This window comes from Eurosta solidaginis, chromosome 5 (genome assembly GCF_040869045.1).
Source record: "Eurosta solidaginis isolate ZX-2024a chromosome 5, ASM4086904v1, whole genome shotgun sequence".
Lineage (NCBI taxonomy): Eukaryota > Metazoa > Arthropoda > Insecta > Diptera > Tephritidae > Eurosta > Eurosta solidaginis.
Genome location: NC_090323.1, coordinates 254,593,045 through 254,608,701, shown reverse-complemented (window position 1 = coordinate 254,608,701; position 15,657 = coordinate 254,593,045). Strand labels below are relative to the sequence as shown.

The 15,657-nt window shown below is 30.4% G+C and overlaps 1 protein-coding gene across 4 annotated transcripts in view; it reads left to right on the top strand.

Annotated features, from left to right (window-relative positions):
• Positions 1-14,657, top strand: part of Src64B (Tyrosine-protein kinase Src64B) — a 211,546-nt gene extending 196,889 nt beyond the window's left edge. For all 4 annotated transcript variants that reach the window (XM_067789897.1, XM_067789896.1, XM_067789895.1 and 1 more), the window contains 4 exons: positions 1,379-1,598; positions 1,685-1,938; positions 4,542-4,849; positions 4,909-14,657. In XM_067789897.1, the coding sequence (XP_067645998.1) occupies positions 1,379-1,598; positions 1,685-1,938; positions 4,542-4,849; positions 4,909-5,523 (1,397 nt within the window). In that variant the 3' untranslated portion in view covers positions 5,524-14,657. The remainder of the gene's footprint in view (positions 1-1,378; positions 1,599-1,684; positions 1,939-4,541; positions 4,850-4,908) is intronic.
• The last annotated feature ends 1,000 nt before the right edge of the window (positions 14,658-15,657 follow it).

The following is a 15,657-nucleotide window of genomic DNA, read 5'->3' as shown; positions in this document are numbered from 1 at the left end:
GGGACGATACATACAAGGCAACGAAGATATAACTCACATACAGATGTAGTCATCGGTGAAGTATTACTCACATATACACGCGCATATGGCTATGCGAGAGGCTATAAACGTGTATCTGTAGTTTATAGCTGGTAGCGTATAGCTGGTAAGCAGTTAGAAAATTCTAGCAAAAGAAACGTCTAGACATTTGGGGACAGAGTATAAAAGCTGCGAAAGCTGAGTAATCTGCAATCAGTTTGATTTAAGCGCGCTACTGGTTGCGAAGTATTAGTGTTATTGTAGTCTAATAAAGATCATTTTGTAATACAGAATATTGGAGTTATTTATTCAACAATTTAGCAACACGAACGTTAGTAGAAGCTAAAATTTGTACTTTGTCAGACGAAAATTGATAGAACTACTAAAAAAAATTAGAAGAACTCTTGATGAAAAGTTAAAAATTTTCCTGAATTTTCGAATTTTATTGAAAGTTTTTTGAGATTGGTTTGCATAGTTTCAGTTACAAAATTAATTGCAGTTTTTACTTAAATTATTGTGAGTTAAAAAGAAAATTTTTGTAATAAGCTTAGTTGGCAATCCTACTTACATATATTTTTTTTACTAGAATACGGCGTAAGGTGAACATATTCGTGTTTCTCGTTTCACATGTTTTTAATTTCCGAAAGGGTGGCAATCTTTTAAATACATCTTTTTTGACAACACCCATACAAAAAGTCTTCTAATGTAATACTCTGTTTTTTGAATGTCGGTTGAGCTGTTTTCGTGATGGAAGCCTTTATATAAAGAAATAAATCAGGCATGCTTAACGAACGAAACGATATCATTTCGTTACGATACGAAGTGACTTCGTTTCGTTTATTAACGTTGATAACGTCAAATTAACGTTAATTTGACGTTCTTAACGTTAATAAACGAAACGAAATGACTTCGTTTCGTTTATTAGCGTTGATTATCGTAACGAAATGATATCGTTTCGTTCGTTAAGCATGCCTGAAATAAATATAATATGATCAGGTGGTAATCCTTGGTGGTTCAATCATTTTGAGTTACCGATGGATATACAAATATAAAAGAATTGCCCTTTTCACAGCTGTCACATGTGAATCGTCACTTTGGTCTTTACAAACAACTGCTAAAAAAATTAATTATTAAATTCCAGTCCACTTATAGGCTATACTGAAATAACTGTAATATAAAATTTCCATAAACACTTTGATTTCCCTTAAGTGCCATCAAAAGTGCATTAAAATTTTGTTAAACTCAACCCTTACTTGTAGATAAATCCAATTTAAGTACACATACATATTTGCTCATAACTTTACCCACTTCTTCTAAATAAGCATTTTTTCCTTTTATTTTTATTTATATTTATTTCCAGCCGGCGTTCAAGGTGGCATACCTAAGCGGCGCGTCGTTGTCGCTCTATATGATTACAAGTCGCGCGATGAATCTGATTTGAGTTTTATGAAGGGTGACCGGATGGAAGTAATCGACGACACCGAATCCGATTGGTGGCGCGTAGTCAATTTGAGTACACGACAAGAGGGTTTAATACCCCTAAACTTTGTTGCCGAGGAGCGTAGCGTTAATAGTGAAGAGTGAGTTCAAATACAAACATACATACGCAAGTCCTTGTGTAATATTTGTAAATACATATGTTTTTTCTTTTTAACTCCATTTACAGTTGGTTTTTTGAAAATGTGCTACGTAAAGAGGCCGATAAGTTATTGTTAGCTGAGGAGAATCCACGTGGTACATTTTTGGTTCGCCCCTCGGAACACAATCCAAATGGTTATTCGTTATCGGTGAAGGATTGGGAAGATGGTCGCGGCTATCATGTGAAACATTATCGTATCAAGCCGCTCGATAATGGTGGCTATTACATTGCCACAAATCAGACGTTCCCTTCGCTGCAGGCGTTGGTGATGGCCTATAGTAGTAAGTTCATGAATAACTTGGCTGCATGCATACAAACGTATGTGCGTGTTTAAAGTGTCAGCCGTTTAAATGTTATCAGCATTGCTTGTAAGCTTTTTTTTCTAAAGGATATACAAGTGATATGCTTCATTCTTTAAAAAAGAAAATAAAAATCCACTAGGTTGCGCATGGATTGTGGTATTTAGTTGGAATAACTTTTTGAAAATTTGTCTAATTTTAATTGTAGATGACACAGTGTTCATTCAGATCAACGTCTCTCGGGTATACTAGTATTTTTTCATTTAAATTTGCAGATTTTGTTTTTAGTTGTTTATTGGTTTGTTTCTTACTTAAGTCTGTTTTTTAACTTTTTAGTAATTAATTGCTTTACTTAAGTTTTTAATATTCGTTATTTCAGTTTTGTTTAATGTAGTAATGGATCTTATTTTGCATAGTTTTTGCTTTTTAATTTTTCCTATTCGTTTTTCTATATCTCAATTCTGTTGTTGTTGTTGTTGTTGTTGTAGCAATGCTCGCCCCACTTAATAGCCGCGACCGATCACAAATTGTCATCAATATCCTCTAACGGGAGTCCAAAGAAACTTGCCGTTTCAACAGGGGTGGACCATAAGGAAAGGGGTGTTAGAGGCGTTGGTTCCACATTACAATTAAAGAGATGGTTGGTGTCATGTGGGAACACATTGCAAGCGGGGCATACATTTTGTATGTCGGGATTGATTCTGGATAGGTAAGAGTTTAACCTGTTACAGTATCCAGAACGAAGTTGAGCAAGAGTGACACGCGTTTCCCTGGGGAGTATGCGTTCCTCTTCTGCAAGTTCTGGATATTTTTCTTCAAGTACTGGATTCACCGGGCAATTCCCGACATAAAGGTCCGACGCCTGTCTATGGAGTTCACCAAGGACCTGCTTGTGCTTTTTCGCTTCATACGGCTGGGTTCTCAGGTGCCGTATTTCCTCAAAATGCTTACGGAGATGACTCCTTAGGCCCGTAGGCGGTGCTGGTTCGTCAATCAGATGTCTGTTGGGATGCCCAGGTTTCTGGGTATTCAACAGAAACTGTTTGGTCAGCATCTCGTTTCTCTCCCTGATGGGGAGTATTCTCGCCTCATTATGCAGATGGTGTTCTGGGGACATAAGAAGACAGCCCGTGGCGATTCTGAGAGCAGTATTTTGGCAGGCCTGTAGTTTCTTCCAGTGGGTGGTTTTTAGGCTTGGCGACCATATGGGTGACGCGTAGCACGTAATCGGCTGGCTAATTGCTTTGTATGTGGTCAAGAGCGTTTCTTTATCTTTTCCCCAGGTACTGCCAGCAAGGGATTTGAGGATTTTATTACGGCTCTGAATTCTTGGAACAATTGCGGTTGCGTGCGCACCAAAATGTAGATCCTGATCAAACGTCACACCCAAGATTTTGGGGTGTAGGACAGTCGGTAGCGTAGTGCCATCGACGTGGATGTTCAATATGGTCGACATTTGGGGCGTCCATGTTGTAAATAAGGTCGCGGAAGATTTAGTCGGTGACAATGCCAGGTTTCGCGAGGCGAAAAAACTGGAGAGATCAATTCTATTTTATTATGGTTTTAGTTTTAAATTCTTAATTTAATTTCTTAAAATGTTTATATATATTTGTTAATTAATTGAATTTTTGGTTTGTTATTTAAGTTGTACTGAATTGTTTTTCTCTTTTTATAAATCAATAATTTCTTGTTTGCTATTTAAGATTGTTTTTTTTTTTTTTTGGTTTTCTTAATTTTTATTTGTTTTTGGATTTTTGTTTTTATAAAGCGTTTTTGTTGCTTATTTTATTTTTATTATTTTCGTATCTTAATACGAAAAAGTTTATAATTTTTTGTTTGTATTTCGTTTGTGTTTATAATTTTTGGTTTTTATTCTTTTTTTCTTTTTGAAAGTTTTTTAATTCTTTTTTTTTACCTTTCAATTGGTTTTTTTTTTTTTTTTTTTGAATTTATTATTTCCTTTAGTAGTTTTGCTTTATATTTTTTCTCTGGTTATATATTTTTGGGTCATACTTATTTTTTTTTTTATATTTTATATATCTTTTTAATTTAGTTTTTAGGGGTTTTGTTTTTAATTTAATTTTTTATGTTTTTTATGTTTATTTATCTATCTTATTTTCATACATACATATACTATTTTACTATTTATATTTATATTTTTATAATTTTTTATTGTGCTCAGTTTTATTTCTTTTAAGTCCCATCTATTTTTCAATTTTTATATTTTCAAAAATGTGTTTTAATCTATTTTTTTTATTTTTTTCTTCATATTCATTTTATATTTTTATCACTTAAAAGTCTTGTTTGTGTGTTTATAGGTGCTGATTTCTTTTGGAAATTTCTTCGTTATTATAATTTTTTTTTGTTTTTCTGCTTTTATCAGATAATTCTAAGACGAGCTCAAATATTTCCTAAAATAAAAATTGTCATTTACAGTGTTAACTTGTTTTAAAAAAATTGAGAAGCTGGTCACTTTTTCATAGTCACTGCTGTAAACATGAATTTAATTTTTAATTAATTTTACATAACAAGCTGCATATTACTCCATGTATAGTTTTTAAATATTGTTGCATTTATCTCCACAGAAAATGCACTTGGCCTTTGTCACATACTCTCACGTCCATGTCCGAAGCCACAGCCCCAAATGTGGGATTTGGGACCAGAATTGCGTGACAAGTATGAGATACCACGCTCTGAAATCCAATTGATACGCAAACTGGGACGTGGCAACTTTGGTGAAGTGTACTATGGTAAATGGCGCAATAATATTGATGTTGCTGTGAAAACACTACGTGAAGGCACCATGTCAACACAGGCATTCTTACAAGAGGCAGCTATAATGAAGAAATTTCGACACAATCGTTTGGTCGCTTTATATGCCGTTTGTTCACAGGTAAGCTATGTTGTTAATTGTTTTTGTTGCTTACCTTTAATGCGCTTGTCCTTTTGCAGGAGGAACCCATTTATATTGTGCAAGAATACATGTCCAAAGGTAGCTTGCTGGACTTTCTGCGTGAGGGCGATGGACGCTATTTACATTTTGAAGATCTTATTTATGTGGCTACACAAGTGGCATCTGGCATGGAATATCTGGAATCGAAACTATTAATACATCGTGATTTAGCTGCACGAAATGTACTAATCGGCGAGAATAATGTTGCTAAAATTTGTGATTTTGGTTTAGCGCGCGTTATTGCCGATGATGAATACTGCCCTAAACAAGGTTCACGTTTCCCTGTGAAATGGACTGCACCCGAAGCGATAATTTATGGCAAATTTTCAATAAAATCAGATGTATGGTCTTATGGTATTTTACTAATGGAATTATTCACCTACGGGCAAGTGCCATATCCGGGCATGCATAGTCGAGAAGTTATCGAGAATATCGAAAGAGGCTTTCGCATGCCAAAGCCAACTAATCACTATTTCCCTGATAATATTTATCATTTACTATTACAATGTTGGGATGCGGTGCCGGAAAAACGACCAACATTTGAATTTTTAAATCATTATTTTGAATCGTTTACTGTGACGTCAGAGGTGCCCTATCGGGAAGTGCAGGATTAAGCGGAAAGTTAGTTAGTTTAGTGCGTTGCGGCATGAATTAACGGCCAGTGCGTTATACATACATACATAAACAGTAATAAGCAAATACAAAAAAATATTATATAATAATAAAACAGTAATAATTAACTAGATTTAATCTTAAGCCTTTTTAATTGAATTGAGAAGTGAGAATAATAAAAACTTTTTGGATTAAAAAATAATACAATTATTAGCAGCGTAAACGAAAAGCAACATAAATTTATTAAAGCGCTGACAATTGTCAATATGATATACCAATTGAGACAACTTTTACATTAAAAAAAGCAAAAAAAATAAAAAATTTTAAAAACCAAAATACTGCTACATACTAAAAGCTATTCTACATTATATACTTTACATATAGTATGAGTATACAATATATAATATATACATTTATAATAGTAGTATATGAGCATAAAAAAAGTTGAAAAATTTTAGACTTGATAAGCGAAATCTTTTATAATTTATACATAGTAATATTTATGTAATTTTTAAGCTTATGGCAAATGAATTGTGCGATGTGGATAAAGCATTTAACATACAAACAAAAATATGTAAGTCAGTCAATAACAAGATAAACATTTTTTTTTTTTGTTTTAAATTTGCAAAAAAAATTACATTGAAATATTTTTTTTTTGTTAGAAAACTGTTTTATAAAAGTCAGAATCATACTTTTTCAAATCGACCAGCTTGGTTAATGCACCATTAATATTTTGAAGCAAGTTTTTGTGTATTTCTTCTTTCAATATGACACAAATAGGTATGTTCGAAAAAAATGGATTCAAATGTGAGCACGTCAGTTAGGGTTAAACATGTATTTATATAAACTTTGACGCCGTGAATTCGAATTCGTAATCAGAATGGTCATTTTAAACTGAATCGTATTTAATTTTCTTCATTGCTTGAGGTTAGAGCTGAATCACCACCTGTTGGACATATTTCGATGGCGGCTTCGGATACAGCACGTCAAAATACTCGTAAATATATGCGTCCCGTTACAAGATCCTCTTACTTTTTTGTAGCTGTGTTCGAATAGAAAGGCCTGCGCATCTCTTTCTTCTTTGTTTACGAATTGGTGCTATCGATAAACTAAACTGTTATCATAAACTGCTATCATATTACATGCTCTTTTATGTAATATGATAGCTTTCGATGTAGCCAATTAAGAACCTGATAAGATATTTTTAAAAATCGCATTAAAGCAACTTATTAAATCAGATGTTTTTTATTCGAAAATTTGGTTTTGGAAATACTAATGTGTTTTTTTTAACAAATCGGCTCACATTTCTGAACTTTGGTAGGAAAACTTGTCCAAAAAAGCGCCTTTGCCCTCCTTTGCCTAAGTTTTCTTCGATTATCTCAAATATATATTTCAAAAACTTTAGATTTCGTTTTAAACCCGTGTCATCAATTCGAGATTAAAGAGACTTTGGGGTAGCTAATAACGAATCTGGCAAGAATTTGAAAAAAGACATCAGCATCGGTTTCGAAATTTAGAAATTAGTTTTCGAAAACCCTTTAATGAATTGTGTAGGAGCGATACAAACCAATTTTTAAAAACGTTTTCGAAAAAATTCTGAAAATTCAACAATATGACAATTTTTTGGGTGCTTCAGATCCTGCTGCAAAAAAAAAAAAAAATTTATTAACTTATCTACAGTTTGTATTGAAAATTTAAAATAAAAAAAAAATTTCCGAAAATTAATGTAAATTTTAGTTAATTAAACATATACATTGTGAGACTAAAACTACACGCAAACTTATAAAAATTATCAAAATCAAATAAAAATTTGAAAATGTTCATATATGTATATTTTTTGAAAATTTTTGGAGTTAAGTTTTTTTCGAAAACGTTTTCAAATTTGGTTTGCATACGGGCATATTGTTTTTATCGCTTTTTCTTCTCGCTTATAAGAAAAAAAAAAAAAACAATGAAAAAACAAAATTAATGTTGCTTAATTTGCTGTTGCTTTTCAACTGAAACTTTTCTCTAACCGAGCAGAAAAAAACGGACATTGTTTTCGTTATAGAACATAAGAGGCATTTTAAGTAAAACGATATATAAAATATATTAAATTAAATGTTTTGTTGATCAGTAATTAAGTCCAGTAAAATTAATTTGCGAATGAGTCGATTTTCTGGTCGGCTTTTCACTCGGGGTTTCAATTTACTTTTAATAAACAGATCAACTTCATTTTTTACTCCGATTCCATACAGCCAGTCCCGAATTCGGTATCAGAAATATTCATCAATCGGCAAATCCGACATGGAAACGGAATCGAAGCTCCATAACATCCCGAGCATATCTTCGATTTATTTAGATCTCAATAAGTAGAAGAAGAATATGATACATAAGCAGTGACGGGTTCGAATGTCGCGATTCTTAACTTTCAAATTCTCCATATAAGCTTCCAGAAGTCCCAGATTTTCGGTATATTGAAAATTTTACTTGAAAAACTAAGTAATGGGGATATTTTTTGTGATTTTTTTCATCTTATAACTTACTCTCTCGAATTGATCTTCTTTTATTGGTTAGAATTTATAAGCTTACATTAAAACTGTTATACTGCAATTAGAATAAATTTAATGTTTTAATATAAGATATGTATCATCGAGTTTAAGAAATAGTTAAAAACGAACTTATGTAAGAAGTGTAGTGCATTTATACAGGTAGTTATCTTTTTTTTAGTATATCACTTATATAAACCCTATTTATACTAAACATATTCGAAGAATAAAAATAAGTATTTTTTTTTTTTTGGTTTTAAAAACTACACAGTGGAAATAATAGGAAGTCTGGAGCAATAAGAATTCTTAAAACCACGACATCACTACTTTCGAACGCCTAAATGCCAATAATTAATTCTTTCAGCTTCATTGTTTTGTATTTATAAAAATATTAACAATTTCGAACTTACCTTTACTTTTATTTTAATTATTAGCATATCATTACGTACTTATTAAGAATTCATGAGAGTTGCATTTTCTTATTGTTTTTTTTTTTTAATTTTTTTTATTCGGAATTTTAAAAATATATATTTGCAATTACATATCGATTGTTGAGTGTAATATAACCAATATATGAATGAAAATGATCTTTTTTTTCAAAATGCTCTGTTTCTAAATTCGATTGAAAAATGGCTTGTTTTAGTATTATATTCATACACGCTAAATCTTAGTTGAAAACTGATAGAATATATCGACTTTTGAGCGGGATATCACCCTATCTCGGCTGCCATTTCGAAAATGCCCCATCTCAGCAAAAACGCCCTGTCTGAATTTAGAAACAGGGTATTTTTGAGGGTGAAATTTCACTCAACAGTCGATATGTTAGGATAGAGCTTTTTCAAAACCGATTTTCATAAGAGGCACTTTCAAAATCTTTCTAAAGTTTCGAAATGGAATGATGCATCTTCCACTCAGTCAGTTATCCAAAATTCTTTTTACTAGAAATGCTTTTTATGTTTGATCAAACTTTGTATTATTTTTTTATTTTCGTTCTGCACTTTTAAATGTTTTAGGCTAATTTTTGATTTTAACAACCCAAGTTTCTGGTAGGCAGGGGTTATACTGAACTTGTTATATTATTTTTCAAAGCATCAAGAACATGCTTTAAGTTTACAGGTGAATATATTTTTTAAAGTTTTGTTGGTCGTTCTAAGTAAAATCGATCAATGGAGACAATCGAAATCATATGATTATCATAATTTGCTTAGGAAAAAATTTTAATTAGAATCAAATAGCAGAATTTCGAATATCCAAAAATCGTAAAACCCACTTATATTATAAATTTTGTTTACCTTCAAATACTCGAAAACGATCCTGAATGGAATTTAAAGGTAAAAATAATAATTTGAAAAAACAAAATCTATAATGCATTGCAAACAACAACTTTGTTAGCTAATTTCGAACATGTTTTCGAAAAAAATTCGAATAGTTTTAAAAGGTATTCACGAAAATTGCCACTTATATTTGAATTCTAGGTAACTTTCTGAGTTTGCATTTTTGAAAAATTGTTTCCAAAGATATGTACAGAATTTCTTTCAATAAAAGTGAACTTTAAAAATTTTTAAAACAACAACTTTGTTAGCTAATTTCGAACATGTTTTCGAAAAGAATTCGAATAGTTTTAAAAGGTATTCACGAAAATTGCCACTTATATTTGAATTCTAGGTAACTTTCTGAGTTTGCATTTTTGAAAATTTTTTTCGAAAGATATTTACAGAATTTCTTTCAATAAAAGTGAACTTTAAAAATTTTGGAATTTTTCGACGCTGTAAAAGTTGCCAGCTCTACTTTTCAATGGAATACTTCTGAGTCAAAACTGTTCGATTTAGTATTTGTGAGTTGTAAATTTTTCATTAATAACGAACAACTAGAGATCGAAAAAAGGCACTGAAATTGACTCAGTTCCGAAATCGGTTTGTCTCGGAAGCAAATTTGACCATTCTGTAAGTCGATTCGAAAGGAAATGCGACTCGAATGGAGTCAAATCACATTCGTTTTCTTTCAAATCCGAATGAAATTTTTTTTGAAGTTACACAGTGCAGCCCTAGTTATGGCGGAAAATCATTCCAGTACACCTTCAAGTTTGTTAAGTTTATATATATTTATGAAAGTTTTTAACACAATTCATAAAAAAATGGCATCCAAATCGTAATTATTTCAATAAATGTTCGTTTTGACAGAGAATGATCCAGACTACATTATATTATTAAACTTTTTGATGAATAATTGAATTAAACCCCCCACAATCCTGCAAACAAATTCCACATACTAAAAACAATATATAAATATTTTTGATACCAGCAAATATGGCATAGATAAATATATTTATAAGTATAACACTGTAACTCGTTAGCATTCCAAAATTAAAATTTTTTTCTCTTCATAACATTTCTCTCATGCCAGTTAAACTCATTCGAAAAAGAAGACAACGATCTCTAACCTCTTTTATGAGTCCTACAAGGTTCCGTTGCTGATAAAACGTCACTCACTAAGGTTTCAGAATTACATAAGTGTACATAAAAACATACATACACATATTTTTAAATATAATTTTTGGCAGCTTTTCTCATTCACAACCGCATCTTTCAATGCTTCTTTATTTCATTTCATTTTTGTTTGGCTTTTCCTGCGTACGAGCTTTTTCATTAGAAGATCAATTTAGAAAATACAAAAAAAAAAAAAAAAAAAAAAATAAAACTCCATTTCAACTGTTTTATATAAATATGTACATCGTGTAATAGATATATGTATATGTTAAATTAGATATATATAAATAAATTTAAAAAATACATAATTATAAAAAATTTAAAAATGAAACCAAAGTTAATGTTTGTTTGAAAGAAAATTAATTTTTTAAAAAAAAAAAAATTAATAAAAAAATTATTTACAAATATAAAAGTAAATTTTTTATTTTTGTTTTTATTTTTCTAATCTTTTGTAACAATATTTCTATTTATACCTATAAGGCAAAAATGTATTACTTGAATTCTTGCATATATATAAAAACATATTACATACAAATTTACATAAATATGGTACATACGTATGAAACAATTAAACGAAAGTGAGAAATCATTGAAGAATAAAACGGTAGCATCACATTTTCACAATCATAGGCGCATATATATAGATATGAGTTTTAATCGCTTAGTGTAGTATAGGTATAATAGAAAGTAAAAAATTTGAAAGTTTTAGTTAAAAAAATCCTGACGTTGTTGTTGTAGCAGTGCTTCGCCCCATCCAATAGGCGCGATCAAAGCCTCAAACATTTCCTTAGTTAGTATATCGATGCTAGCTTTTGCTAATACAAGTAGCTCAGCCTATGAAAAAAAAATCCTAGTTAATTTTTGTTAGAACTTAATAAAATAGAAAAAATAAATTCTTGTCCATTATCAAAAACATATTGAAAAAATTGTAAAAAAATTCCAAACTTTTCAGTTTGAATTCAATTTTAGTTTATCAAAGTACAAGTTGCAGTTCTCTTATTATTCGCATTGATTTTTGATAATTTTACACTTTGTATGGAGGAAAATCTGAAACACCCTATAACTTGTATTTTATTATACTAAAATTGATTGGGCTACAAAACTGTATAATCAAAAAATTCAGAGAACTCCAAATAAAAAGTGCGAGATATTCCGAATAGTTTCTCGAATTTTCTAATCTTCTCGAAAACGTTTTTGAGATTGGTGTGCTTAATTTCAGTTTCAAAACTTTTGGAAGTATTTTCTTAAACTAACGAAAATGAAAAACGGAGAGTTTAATTCACGAAATTGGATTAAAATTGCTTCGGAAAAAGTTCGAAATTTTGCTAGTTTTTCGAAAATCGTTATGTCAGTTTCAAAAATTCTAATTTGGAAGCTTAGGCAACTTTTTAAGTTTGTAGCTTTTTTTTACTTCCAATTCGTTGCAGAGTAGCACAGCACAAGTTGGAAAAAATCTGGAAACTCGCACTGATTTTGGAAACTTTTTTTCCGAATTATATTTTAGATTTTGTTTTATACATATTATATATTTAAATGGCCTTCGGAAAATGGAAGTATCAAAAATCATTGTAAATTTTTACAGACTTTTTTTTAGCAATTTTCTAAAATTTTAAAAACTAATTGGGAAATTTGAATGAAGATATTATGAAACTTTTCGAAATTTCGAAATATTATATAAAACGATTTCGAACAAAATTTGTTTTTCGAGAATCATTTTGAAATTATTTTTTATAGTTTTCCTTCAACAATTTATTGAAGTTTTTCTTAAAAAAAAAAGTAGAAAATAACATAAAATTTGCCCATAATTGTTGCTGTTATCTTATCTACATAGATGACGCGAAAACAACATCGAAAAATTATTTCTATATTTCATTTTATTCTTTTATTTGTTTTGCTCATTTGAAAACACAAAAAAAAAACTTTAATGAATTGTATCGTGAAAACTATGAAAACAAATTTTAAAAGTATATATTTTAGCAAAAATTAGATAATACAAAATTTGTAAAAATTACGAAATTTTCCACTAGAACTAGAATTCTTTTCACTCCATGCAAAGTGCTAAGATTTCTTTATATGAGAAGAAAATTTACAACATTGGAAAAAATTGCCAAAAATCATTGCGACATTGAAAGATTTTTAAAAACCTCTCAACTTTTCGAATATTTTCGAAAATCTTTTTTGACATAATATTACTTTATATAATATAAAAAATTACTGATAAATTCAGCTAGTAATATATGATAACTTTTGCTGTTTTTGATTTTCGAAAGTGTTAATATTTTCTTCTAGGATGAATTTCAAATATTATTTCTTCTTATTCAAAAGCTGGCCTCATTTGTCCGGAAAGTTTATTATAAAGCTTTCTTTGTGCTTCCTTTATTTATATTTTGCTGTTTTTATCCATTTTACTTCATTATGGACAACACATTTTCATTTGTTTTGGACGAATAGCAGTAAATTTTATAATTTAGGCTTTAATAAATTCCAAATACAAATTTTCGTCATCTAAACTTTTTTAAGCATAGTTCGAAGAAAAACCCAAAAAAATAATTTATTGTTGAAACGCTTCAATGTAAGCTATATTGAAAAATTTGTAAAACCAGAACAATTTTCAAAAATCGTTCCTTTCTCAACTGAGGAAGAGTAAAATTATTATTTTTTTTTTTTTTTTGTTTCACCAATTTAAGACTTCCGGAAGGCTAAGAGAATGTTATAGATGCGAGCAGCCCTTGCCGAATAGAATCCGGTAAGCTCCGGTACAAGCACCTTCTGGTACTGTACCGGGCGCCTCGAGAACTATTTTGTTTGAATCCTCGAACCTTCGTGTCTTTGGAGTTTAGTTAACTTTCAATATACGCCCATACACAAGACCCGTAAGCCCAATGGGGTTCAGAGTTCAATTATGAAGTCACTTTTATGAAGGCTGGTATTGGTCTGCCAGTAACTCTTTTTTATAAATACACATACATGAAATTTTAGTTTAATATAAAATATAAAAGCAGACATATATTTAAACATAAAACTACATCAATAATTAAAACACAAATAAATGTCACATTGAAGAACCGTTGTATACATACTCGCATTCAAATCTAAAATTACTACCATACACAGTAGACTGGCCGAAGAAAATGAGAAACCTTTTTTCAACACTCGTGATATTTCAGTTTTTATTATGACCCTTAATCACTATCGTGCGAATTCGAAAAAACTTTACCCGATTTGTTTGGGCATTTTGAATCTGCTGCTGAAGTGCTAGAAACAATTTGTGCTTTTATGTTCGAATCGATTTTTAGTCGACTTCGCACAATATGTTTTTTGCTGTTCTAGTAGTTTGGTTTGAAATTTTTCAATTACCTTAAATTTTTTAATCAATAACTTTTCTTAGATCTAATTTTAAGTCACAATAGAAACTTAAAGTCATGCATGCGCCTTAAAGAAATGGTATTATGTTTTTCCTATGGCTAGTCTAATATACAAACATTCACACTCTCACAATATTAAAGCTATGTTTGCATTTTATTTACCTGCATTTATGCTAATAAATTATTTATGTGCTCGTATGTAAGAAAAATATAGCTCATTTAACAATTATTCATAGTCATAGTTATACAAATAATAATACAGTGGCAAACACGAAAATGGTTGCAAAAACTATGGACTTGTTTTTTATAACTATTTTCTTTTTTTTTGATTTACTGTCGCTAAAGTTAGAAAAAAATTAAAAAAATGTGTAGCAAAAACTGTGCATACCATTTTCAAACCCAGCTTTCGAAAAGATAAAAGATTTGAGTATTGTTTCGTAATTTGAGAAAAGTTTCGAAATTGAATATTCAAACCAATTACAAAATCCGTTTTCGAAAATTTTAGATATGTTTCGAAATGCGAGAAACGTTTGGAAATTTTAAAATTGTGGTCTTAGCTTTAAATCTTTCAAAAATTCAACCACCTTGATTTTTCAAAGTTTTTTCCAAGGGTGTCAAAATTCACATCCGACAAAAAAATTTTCGAAATTTAATGCGAATTTTGAGAGTCGTTCAACTTCTTCTTTGTTGGGCTAAAATTGATTGGACTACAAAACTGCATACTCCAAAACTTTAACTAAGAATTGTCAAATTTTTTTAGAAAATGTTGTTGAAATAGGCTTGTTTCGAAATTAACATCAATATTTTTTTTTTCGTTATACATATTCAGGCCAGTGCTAAACAAAAATTCCGTGCGAGTTTTTTCCCTTCTCCCATTCCTTGTATTCTAAATAAAAATTCCTTATGAGTTTTTTCACTTCTCCCTTTCCTCCTATTCTGAACAATGTTCGAAAAAGCGGAAACCGGTTATGGGGAAAAGTAGGTATTATGAATGTGAGTGTGAGGGAGATTTCTCTGCCATTACTTAGAGTTTTTTCACTTGTTAAATTAAAGGGAATGCATCAAAATAGTTAAAGTTCTTTTAAGAAAGAACACTTATTTGTACAAATTTGTGCTAAAATATGTACATTCTACCACAATATTCTTTATTTTAGTTCGAAAAGTATATCATAAGCAACGGAAGAGCTCTTGGTATATTTGATGCAACCATTCAGAAATTGCGCAAGGATTTTTTAAGAAGGCTTAAATAGATTTTGGCATATGGCGAATTCAATTCGACTTGGCCGCCAGAAAATTGCTTTGCTGAATGAATGCAGGCAACTCCGGCGGATTTGTGTTCTCCCGCCGTCTTCTTCTTCTTATGCTCCTCTGTTGATGTTGCTGTGGCACCAATTCATTGCTCATTTCAGGGAATACCACATGAAATGCAATACTATGCATTGTTTATACATATTTTATTTCTTAATTTCAAACAAATTCGCAACAATAATTAAACGTTTCTATTTTTTAAACGAAATAAGAAATCCGCAACGAAATTTCAATTGACAAAACAGCTGACTTCGAAAATTCGAAATTCCTGTTCCTCAATTATTGTTCTCCCTAGGAGAAAGAATTGGAGGAATTTTTCCGCGGGAATAAAAAAATACGCTAGAACAAAATTCCGAGGGAATATTTAGAATTGGGCTGATTATTTACATTTTTTTTCTCTAAAACTAACGAAATAAAATAAAAGAAAGTAACTGTTACAATTTTTCAAC